The sequence below is a fragment of the Corella eumyota genome, chromosome 2 (assembly GCF_963082875.1).
Source record: "Corella eumyota chromosome 2, kaCorEumy4.1, whole genome shotgun sequence".
Taxonomy (NCBI): Eukaryota; Metazoa; Chordata; class Ascidiacea; order Phlebobranchia; family Corellidae; genus Corella; species Corella eumyota.
The window spans coordinates 19,371,768-19,382,773 of NC_137491.1; the positions used below are offsets into that span (position 1 = coordinate 19,371,768).

Sequence of the window (11,006 nt, forward strand, 5' to 3'; positions counted from 1 at the left end):
ATTGCTATATACAGTATATAGGTGTGTATAGGCTAAACTGATATGGTTTATTACAATTTTAGGATAGTTAAACATTAGTCATATATAATTTCAGCAATTGTAGGATTATTTTATGTTTAAAACTTTTTAAATTAAATTCCAAACTAACGTGGATATATTGTAATATGAGACGACTTGTTTAAAATTTAAATAATGTACAAAACTTGTGTAAATAAATTATTTCTAATTTAAAAGTTATAGAAAGAAAAGAAAACTATTTACAATATTTACAGAAAGTAAAAAAAGTTTAATTTTAAATTATTCAAGCAAGCTATTACAAAAACACAAAAAAAGTAACAGTTGATTTATTTAAATTTGTATTTGTTTAATTCTTTAAGGACTTTAAGTTAAACTAAATTGTATGTTGTTTAAAATATTGATGACATAGATTAATACAACGGACAGAAACGTAATACTTAAATTGGTATGTATCAATTTCATTGTTTTGGTTACAGATTTGTCAACTGTTATTTTTGTTCAATAAAACTAAACCCATTTTTTAAATAAGTAAATTTTTTAGTAATTAGATTTTAATTTAAGTTAAACACACAAAAACAACTATAACATAAAGTAAAAAAAAATAATTTTAATTCTAATAACATTGGCTTTTATTAAGTATCGATATATAATTCGGTATCGATATATAATTCTCGATATATAATTCGTTTAACTTTTACGAAAACTTATATTTGCTACAATTGTTTAAATCCTTAAATACAAAGGGTCTCAGTAAATATAGTAGAGTTTTACAGCCGTAGTGACCTTACATAATTGATCAATTACACCGTAAAAAGGTTCAAGCTATATACGAAGCAAGTTATTTAAACATTAAAAATAAACGATACTTCAAAAACATGTCTCTAAACAAACATGTACAATTTGCGGACATTACGAAAATATCACATCTCAATTTGGAATTCATCAAATGTTAAAAAACCATCAAATAAACAAATACAATTTTACCTATTTACTTTAAGTTTAGATTTAGCAAAACCTACTTTAAGTTTAGATTTAGCAAAGCCCAATTCAATAATCAAAAATATAATTTATTACAATTTAAAAACAAATAATTCCACGGTAGATAGATCTAACGTAGTTTAAAATGCCTGGGTTTAACAACTTATATAAACAAGCATTCGTTTAAAGGTATCATTACTTTTATGTTGTATATATTTGCCATACAGACAACTACATACATTAAAGTAACTGAAAGAAATTTGTTACTTATCCAAAGCTAATAAAAAAAGATATTTTAATATCTACTTTCAAATATTTTGCTGTCAAATGACAGAGAAATTGTAATAATATGATTATATTGATATAAAATATTTGACAAACGTGTTTATGTAAATTAAGATATAAGGTTACCTTATATAGAAAAAGAATGATCAAGGCATAAACTATAGCAAACGTTTGGTCATATTTTGTAAGAAAATCTAAAGCAGCCAAAAAGATACAAGATGTTTTAACAAATACTCTTGAATGTTATTTCCCTTCTGTATTAAACATGACAATCAGTTGTCTAGGATATTTAAGTGGTGGTTATAATGCGGCATAGGAAGACTAACTGGCAATTAATTACTAAACGCCAAAGGGTGCAGTTTACTTTGCAGTAGTAGTAGACTATCTTTCCTTATAGTGTATTGTACAGTATTAGTATAATGTAGGGTTATTTTTGTATGTGTATATATTGGTTTTATTTCTATAAGAGATAAAAATAACATAGAAAACTTTATCAAAATATAAGTTAAAGGTACTTAAGTTTTGAGCAGAATTAGATTGTTTAGTTTAAGTGAAACATTTAAATATAGATTTTCAAAATGAGTAATTATTTATGTTTATTTAGTTTTACAATGTACTAATTAAAATGTATATAGTTTAGATCAGGTAGAAACTATGAGATATGGGTAATGTGAAAACATTAGTTCGAATCAATGTTTTGTGTGGATATGTTTTAAAGAAAACTTATAGAAGAGATTATCCCAATAATGGAATACAAGTTCATAATCAGAAAAAGATTTTCAACCAGGTATATGTTAAATAGAATAAAACACACAAAAAAATCCAATACATATTTATGTGGCACAAAAAGTTGAAAAATTGAAAAGTTAATAAGCCACATATAGTTTTATATATTATGCATTTTTGAACTTGTAAGTTTATAGTTGAATAGGTTATTCATATGTTAATTAAAAGCTTTTTTATTGATATATCTATAGTTGTTTGTTCATATTTTCATAACTCAAATAGCAATTTAATATGTTTATGTTTCAAAAGTGTATTAAATTCGTATTATATTAAAAGGGATTTTCTAATACAGTAAACCTAAAAAGTGTTTTAACTATATATATATTATAAACTGAAATATTGAGTCTTATAAAGTTTCTTAAGCCAAAATTTAATCTTTAAATATATCTTAGTAAAACACAGTTTTCGAATAAATTCGTGTGGGTTGTCAATATCAATTTGCATACTTTTAAAAATAATTTAGGGAAATTAAACTTAATTGCAAAATAACTTTGTTTATGTCTGTAGGTGGATATAAGAAAGGTTTTTTTGTGTTTTCAACTAAATTATATAACAACTTTAACAAGTACCAAGCCATTTATAAACGTTGCATTTTCTTAAAGATTCTCCATCAAAATAAAATTAACTTGTGCGAAAAATTAACGCTTTTAAAGAAAAATTAATCTAACACTTTAAACCCAACCAGAAACTTAAAATAAATTTGATTTTAGGTGAGATTAACCGCAAATTTCAGCCCACGTAAAACTCGAAATTAACCACGTATTGCACGATATTCTTTTTAAGCGGTTTACCTACGATTATATAAACACTTAATTAATACATGCACTCCATGCGTTGGCCTAATCTTCTGGCTTACGTGGAAAAAATAGAAAAAATCTAGATATTCCAGTATTCTGCCTTTTTACTCAATCTACATGAGTGCAGTCATAAGGAACATATTGCTTCGGGGCACAAATTTTTGTTAATCCTAAATTGTATTGTGTGTTAATTTTAAATATGGATTGCGATGCACAGTGGACATGTCAATCAAAAAACTTGCAAGAAAATCAATATTACTTATTTAAAATAGTTATGTCCGTTGATATAAAATACTGTTTTTATCATAAAAATAAACTTGACACACTTTTTGTCAACTGATATTTGAACCACTAATATACTAAACTACTTAAATAAGTTTTAATTTTTACCTACGAAAAATAAATTTTGCCTTCTTTTTACCCAATTTACTTTTATTACAAGTAAACTATTGCCAACCTAATCAAAATTAAATATACATAAATTCTAAATAAAAAACAACCAATTATTGCCTATAATCCACATGAAACATTAACCTAACACACATTTAGTTTTGGTTTTAATTAACACAATTTTTAATCTATTTAGGCGAATTCAAATTTACCAACCACTACAATGTTAAACTCACGAAGAGTTCCCCCATTTTTTAAGATCACATTAGTGGTGTTGTGTGCTTTTATATTATGGTCATTCAACCATCCAAAAACAAGTAAGTGTATAACTATAATTATATATATATTATACACACTACTTTATAGTGTTATACCACTTAAAATGACACTTTATATTTTGTTAAGGTTTAAAGGTAAGGTCGGTTCGAAGCGGCGATCTAGGAATAAACGTCAGATCAAAATTTTCTAGTACTCAACATAAGCCAGCAAACGCAAAGGTAAAATTAATTTTAGTATATCTGTTAAATGTAAAACACGATACAAAAATTACTTAATTTTGTACAAAAAATGTAGGACATATTTCTTAATATAAATTAAATTTTTTTTCGTATAAATTATTAACAACATTTACAATTAAATAGTTGTTTTATTCAGCAAACTTTCAAATATGTTTTTATGCGGTACATGTGTATTTAACATGAAACTATAGAGCTTATGTAATATGTATGGCATTTTAAATTGTAAAATCGTTTTTTTTTTGTTACATAATCCTAGATATCTGGTATAGAATCTACATAAAGTGTTTGTTTTTTAACACATTGCTGTAATGAAATCACTTTAACTAAACCAATAAAATGTCAACTGAAATACATTTTACAAATACAATAAAAGAACTTTTAACCTAAACAAAAACACAATTAAGTTAAACTGAATAACCTTTTTTAGATGTCAAGCTTTCGTAAAGTAACATCAAAATGTACAAAGCCAGTCACTAACGTTGCTTTCTTAAAGACTCATAAAACTGGAAGCTCAACAATGTCAAACATTATGTTAAGATTTGCAGGTAATTGAAAGTAAACACCTTATATGTTTGCTACAGTGTCAAGACATCTTTTACTTAAGTTGTAACATATTACAACAAATATGATCGGAATTAAGTAGAACAAACTCTTTTAGTATTTGTTACATAAATGTGTACACAAATTTACTTTTTTTTACACAATTTTACTTTAAAAAACACAAAATTGCTAAAAATCTAATGAAGAAAGAGCAATGAAATATAAATTATGTTAAAAAGGCACAAACTAATATAAAGTTGTTTACATGATTAGATACACACAACTTGACTGTTGGTTTACCACTAAAAGATCACTGGGAACTTGGAGGTTACCCAGCTTATATTGATAAACGACTTATTGACCCACCACTACCAAAGTACAACATTTTGGGACACCACTTTCGGTAAATATACAACCAACTATAAATTATTTTATTTAAAGTACTAAAAACCAGGCCACAAACAAATTTAAACTTTAAATAAGTAGTTAAAAATTAGGATTTCCTATTAAAATTATATGTTTTGCTTTGGTCAAATACATTTTTGTTCAATCTGTATGTTTTAATTTGGCTAATATATATATATATATATAACACTTGCACAAAATTTAAATTAAGTTACAACATTTTATTTAGAATTCTCAAAAATTATTACAAACATAAATATTATTAGATTCAACATTGACAATCTTCAAGACATAATGTACGATGATACGCGCTACATAACCATCATACGTGCACCGAAAGACAACGTGGAATCGGTATTTGGATTTTTCGTGGTAAGCTACACTTAGTTGGGCTTGGCCTTTAATGAGAATAGTTACCCGGTTTGATTAGATTTTGGCGTTAACGATTCCAAGAAATTTAGTATAAAGCTGCAAGATCTTAACTGTAATTAAACAGATAATAACTTAACAAATCATGAAGTTAATTTCTTCTTAGTTATTTAGTTTAAATTAAAAATTAATTGGCACGTTTTAATTAAGTAGGTCAAGACACTATCTTAACTTGAAACTTGACAAATCACGATATTATTTTCGTTGCAAAAATGACTATATAAAGCAATTGCTGAATCTATCTCATATGTTATGCAACATATAGTTTAACATTAGACTATGTATGCCAAAACTAAATAATGAATGGCTCCCTTGATAAAGTCAGCTTTTAAAAATAGGTCATTACCTAAAATTAAATTGTAAATTATATCCATCAACAAAATTATAGAAAAGACTAAATAAAGCATAAATTATTTTGTAATAACAAACAATACATGTTTTTCTAGGATCAAAGTCCTTTCAATGATTGGCTTAAAGACGTAGACGCATCGACAACATCTTTAAGATTAGAAACATTTTACGATCATCCAGAACAATATTATAGCAAGAATACGGACTGGTTTTTCCGCTCAAAAAATCACATGTTTTTTGACATTGGGTAGGTTAAATGAAATTTAAATTACATGTTCTATAGTAAGCATAGACAAGTAACCTATTTACAACTACAATTTTTGTTTTTGAAACAACATTTACATAACTTTTTGTTATCCTTCTCAAAAAACAATATATTTGTTTTGGACATGACTCAACAATTTAGTTTAAAAGCTAAATAAATAATGCCTTGGGAATGCGGTTAGATATTAATCTTGCACTTCGTAGATATACCCCAAATCTAGATTGCAAAGATTAAAACAACATCTAACCATTACGGCCTTGAGGTTAATGTAGAATTAAGTAAACGACGTTTAAGAGCAACCAAATCTTCACAAACAGCATGTTATCATAAACATTTTGGCAACCACCAATTTAAAAAACCTATATTTACTTTACAATTTAGGCAAACATATCCTTGCCCTACATTTAAAGATATTTACTAGAATTTTATAAAAGTAACTTGTTGAAAAACTTAAATTTATTATATAAAAACATATTTTTTTAGCAATGATGTGTCAGTTGATGATGACGGTTACATTGGTTCCAAAATCGAAGAGATGGACAACACCTTTTCACTTGTTCTTATCACTGATTACTTTGACGAAAGTTTGTTGATGTTAAAGCACGTCATGTGCTGGGACTGGGATGATATTGTTTACATTAAGTTTAAGATGAGGATAGAAGAGGCTAAAACAGAGGTGAGTAACAAAACCAACCTAAACATAGCTTGGCAGAAAACATACATTCAATATATTCAAGATTTAATAAAACTTTGTGATATAGTTTGTTAATATTAAACGTCCATCAGCTTACAAATAATTGGTTGTTGATTTAAGATTAAATTAAACTTTCTGATATAGCTTGTTAAGTTAAAAATCATTTGTTTTTAGAAATTCTTTGCATAAATCAAAGTATTTCACATTTTATTTTATTTAGGTTAACGAACAACTTGGAGAAAAAATTTTAAAGTGGAACAAAGCCGATTATCAACTTTACGATTACTTCAACAAAACCTTCTGGAAATCAGTTGCCCAATATGGACTTGACAGAATGGCACAAGATGTAGAAACGTTCCAAGCAAAACAAAAAGAGGCTGAAAATCTATGCATTGACTCGTATCAACCTTTTAAAAAGAAACCTTGGATCTTGGGAGCAAAACTTCGACCAAAACCTTCTTTATATTGTAAACATTTAGCTTGGTCTGAAACAGTTTATGGAGAATATTTAAGAGAGAAAATGTATGAAAATACCGAAGGTTTGTCAAGGTTATCTGAAACACAATTAGCTGATCGAGCTGAACTATTTACTCAAGTTACAACTGGTGCTCTACAAAATGATTAAATCTTAATTTTGTGAGATTACAAATACAAATACGTGACGCACCATAGAAATTTGAAAAACTTATATTTTTATCGTGCAAATTCAATGTGTTGATTATTTACTAGAAAAATTTGTTACAAGTGTAACACAATTCCCTGTTCAATCCACTTAAACATCATTTAAAACAAAGTAAAGACGAGAGCAAACAGATTATAGTTTTAAAAGCATAACTTATCCTGACTTTAATTATTCAAAACAACATTGTAAAGACCAAACTGTTGCCCAAAACCTTTACCTTACTTGTCTAAAAAAAGTTAGGTTGATAATAGCTTATATATTTATTAATTTGGAAAAACATGAAATATTTATTTTTTTTTGTTTTGCAATTTCTCCAATTAAACTATCTTACCATGAATTGTGTTAGCAAATTATTCTTTAATAGTTTGCCCTATTGTATACAAATCTGTGGGCGATAAAATTTCAATGCCATCAACGTGCCAATGTGTTCAAGTTTAGTTTGTTTTATTATTTATAACACGATTTCTTATTTTTTAATTATAGGCTAGAACATTAATACTTTTAATATTTCTATTTTTACTAACACAATATAGCAGCATTTATAGTACCTTGAATTTGTTTTCTAAAGTGCGTTGTTGAAAACAAAATATTTATCTCAATACTTTCTTTTTATAGTATTTAATTCTTGTTTTATTACTTATTAACTATATACTTAATGCATTGCTTAAAAAACGCTTAATAAATTTAAAAATAAGATTTTAAATTAAAACTAATGTAATTTCTAAAAAAAAATCAAATTAAAAATTCGATTTTGAAATTTGGGTTTTTACACTTTTATCACAAAATGATAAAAAACTAAAAAAGAAGAGTTATTAAAAATTAATTTCTTAGAAATGTGGGATAACGTGTATTGTGTGGTCAACTTGTATAACCGGTTTAACAAAGCTTTTAAAATATTTCGCAATCTCAACCACGTGTAAGACTTCGGGTTGATAAAAATCTTGAAATCAGAATGTTAAACTTATATGGCATGTTGATTCAACAACAATATAATCTTAACCTTGGGCATAACTTTAAAAAAAATTGTAGTATCAAGGATATATTCCACATTAAAAATTATTAATATATTACGGAATAAAAAAAATACTAATTAATAAAGCATTTTTTTTAGATATTTTATGAAAACTAAAAAGTTTAGTACTAAATATATCTTAAAGTTCTACAGCAAAAACTTAAAATGAATTACGAAATAAAAAAGTTTAATCTATAAAATAGGTTACGTTTTTTTCTCGAAATTTTGTGGTTATAACTATACACAGCTCGTTGCTGACCACTAGCAGATATAATTTAATTGGTCATTAAAGAATTATTTTTTTTTTTATTTTAAAAATAAACCAAACCAGTTAAAAATAATATTATGTATTAGTAAAAGTTTGCATCTTTGCCTAATTCTTAAGTAATTTTAACCGTTAAATAAATACAATTAAACAAGCAAATTTTTATACCTCATTTCAAACTTCTAAATTTTACAAAAAATAAACCAACTAAAAATAATATGATGTTTTAAAAAACGTATGCATCTTTACTCAAGTTTTAAGTTATTTAAACTTTTAAACAAATACAACTAAACAAAAAGTAAATTTTCATTTTTATTTTAAATAAATTTTACACGAATGAAATTACTTATCCCTAAGTTAAACAACTACTAAACAAATCATTTTCCCGCTTTCAAAATCAACAACCAACTTAAACAAAAGTGCAATAAATCCAAACGACAACAAACAATTAAACCTCGATCGGAAATCGAAATTAACTTTTTGTTTGCCCTTCCCGACCGTTCTAGTGACGTCATCAAAAAGTCACGTGATTTTCGATGATCGTGACGTCATTATCTCACGGTGAGACGAGTTGTAGGACAACAATAATATTAATTAAAGCGAACGAGATTAAGAGAACGTTGGTTTGTTCTCGAGAACGCGGGAAGTTAGCGACGCGGTGGGATACCTTAGTGACGTCATAATAGTTAAAATCTTTTGCGCGCGTAAAGAACCATTCGTCGTTACAAAGACAAAAATTTAATTTTTAAAGTTTTTAAGGTACAAGGTAAGTTAAACAGACAATATTTTTAATGCAAAATATAAACAATTTTTTAAAGTTTTAGAAGAGTTTAGATTTCTTAGTAAAATTTAAACGAAATAAATTAAATTCTTTTAAATATTAAAAAGTAAAATATCAGATTGTAAGTTTTAACCCAAGTTGTATATAGAGTAGATTGTCATTGCTATTTATTAGAAAATTAGGACTAGTAACAATTAGTTAAGTTCAACTTGTTTTGAAAAAAAAATAGAAAAAAAAAGTGTATTAAAATTAAATAATTAAAAAATTAAATATAAGAATTTTTATAATAAAGCAAACATCAAAAGCCAGAGTATAACTAAAGCAAACATTTTTTTCATTTAAAGATCTTAAAACATAGCTAAAATTTTTCTTAAAACCAGTCATGTAAACATATTAAAATAATAACAACCTTAAAATATAAACTACTCATTATTAACCCTTAGATAAAATAACGTTAGTTAAATAGGGACTTAAAGCACAATAGAAATAAGCCTTTAATTTTCATTAAAGAGTATATGATTAGTGACGTATAATATAAATATGACGTAATTGAAGCCGGCGTTTTCTTAGATGTGTTAACGTAATATTATTTCGTAATAATTAGGTATTATGACACATTAAAAGCATCGGAACATTCAAATAATTTCGAAAACAAAATATTTTGCAAGTAAGGGTGGATTGTCGTTAATATGTGCCTAACTTTTTTATTTGTTTTTTGATAAGAAACGAAAGCAACGAAGTTTAAAAATTGGGTTACTTTAACACGAATTGACCAACGTTATAAACGCATGTTCAACAAAAGAAAACAATAAATTTAAATAACGAAATAACAGCAGAGTTTTTCCCAAAAAAATTTAGATTTAAAAAGCACAGTAATTAGTTAAAAACAGCAAGTTTAAATATAACATTGCTTTAGTTTGTAGTTAGTATTAAACAAATGTTTTCCGTTTTATAATCCCTACCTTTATCCAACAAAACAAATACAAGCGCGCAAGTTAATAGCAATTAATGATCTAAGTAAACGTTCACGTAAAACCACGACGTGGAAGTAAGTAATTATATAGGAGCGTCAAGTTTAGGGTACTTTCCCGTTTCAAATACCGTTTTAAGACGTTCTAAATAATTGCATCCGCGTATTTTGTTTCATAATTGAAAGGTAAATGCGGTGAATTTTTTGAACTAGTCGTTTTTTTGATAATTTAAAATAGTAGTACGATTTTTGGTGCTTAATTTATATATTTTAGTAATTAAAGTGTAAAAGGGAAGTTTTGGATAATTTGAATCAGCAAAGATCACAGATCCGTATTTTTTTGATCTAAAAAATGCTAAAAATTTACAGCTTTTATGAAGTCTTTAAAGCACAAAATAAATTTGTAATTGGATGTATGAATAAGTCTAAGTAGTAACATTCTGTTTATAAAACGCAACGATGCTTATACGTGAGCTTAGTCAAAAGTTATTGAGAACGATTATTAGGCAATCCTGTTGTGGGAACAAAATGTTATGAGCCTAAATGTGATCAAAGCAAGTTAATTTGACATTAAAAATGACAGAATGTTCACACGACAATATGGGAGGCTAACATATGACTACATATGCTAAAGTCTAATAAGGCGCCACTGGTGTTATTAAGCTTCCGAAATAAGCCAAGTTTAACTTGCAAATGTAATTAGAAATGCAGAGACCTGTGTTTTGAGCAGTTTGTTTTTACAAGTTATTAACACGCGTTGAAAAGCGGATATAATGTCTATACTGTGGTTGCAAAATTCTGTTGAAATCATAAAAAATGACAAAAACTGGTGACCCGGAC

The 11,006-nt window shown here is 26.5% G+C and overlaps 1 protein-coding gene across 1 annotated transcript; it reads left to right on the forward strand.

The window, feature by feature from the left end:
- The first annotated feature begins 373 nt into the window (after window positions 1-373).
- Window positions 374-7,710, forward strand: LOC145741685 (galactose-3-O-sulfotransferase 2-like). The gene is made up of 9 exons (XM_082559315.1): window positions 374-463; window positions 3,451-3,571; window positions 3,660-3,751; window positions 4,200-4,317; window positions 4,586-4,715; window positions 4,984-5,089; window positions 5,593-5,744; window positions 6,246-6,438; window positions 6,677-7,710. Exons 2-9 carry the CDS (start codon window positions 3,478-3,480, stop codon window positions 7,079-7,081), a joined length of 1,290 nt encoding a protein of 429 aa, XP_082415441.1. The 5' UTR covers window positions 374-463; window positions 3,451-3,477; the 3' UTR covers window positions 7,082-7,710.
- Window positions 7,711-11,006: the final 3,296 nt, after the last annotated feature.

Bases quoted from the DNA above. Each gene is read 5' to 3' on its own strand.
- LOC145741685 (XM_082559315.1), top strand. From the start codon at position 3,478: ATGTTAAACTCACGAAGAGTTCCCCCATTTTTTAAGATCACATTAGTG. The intron at 3,752-4,199 runs GTAAAATTAATT...AACCTTTTTTAG, and splicing joins ATAAGCCAGCAAACGCAAAG to ATGTCAAGCTTTCGTAAAGT. The intron at 6,439-6,676 runs GTGAGTAACAAA...TATTTTATTTAG, and splicing joins TAGAAGAGGCTAAAACAGAG to GTTAACGAACAACTTGGAGA.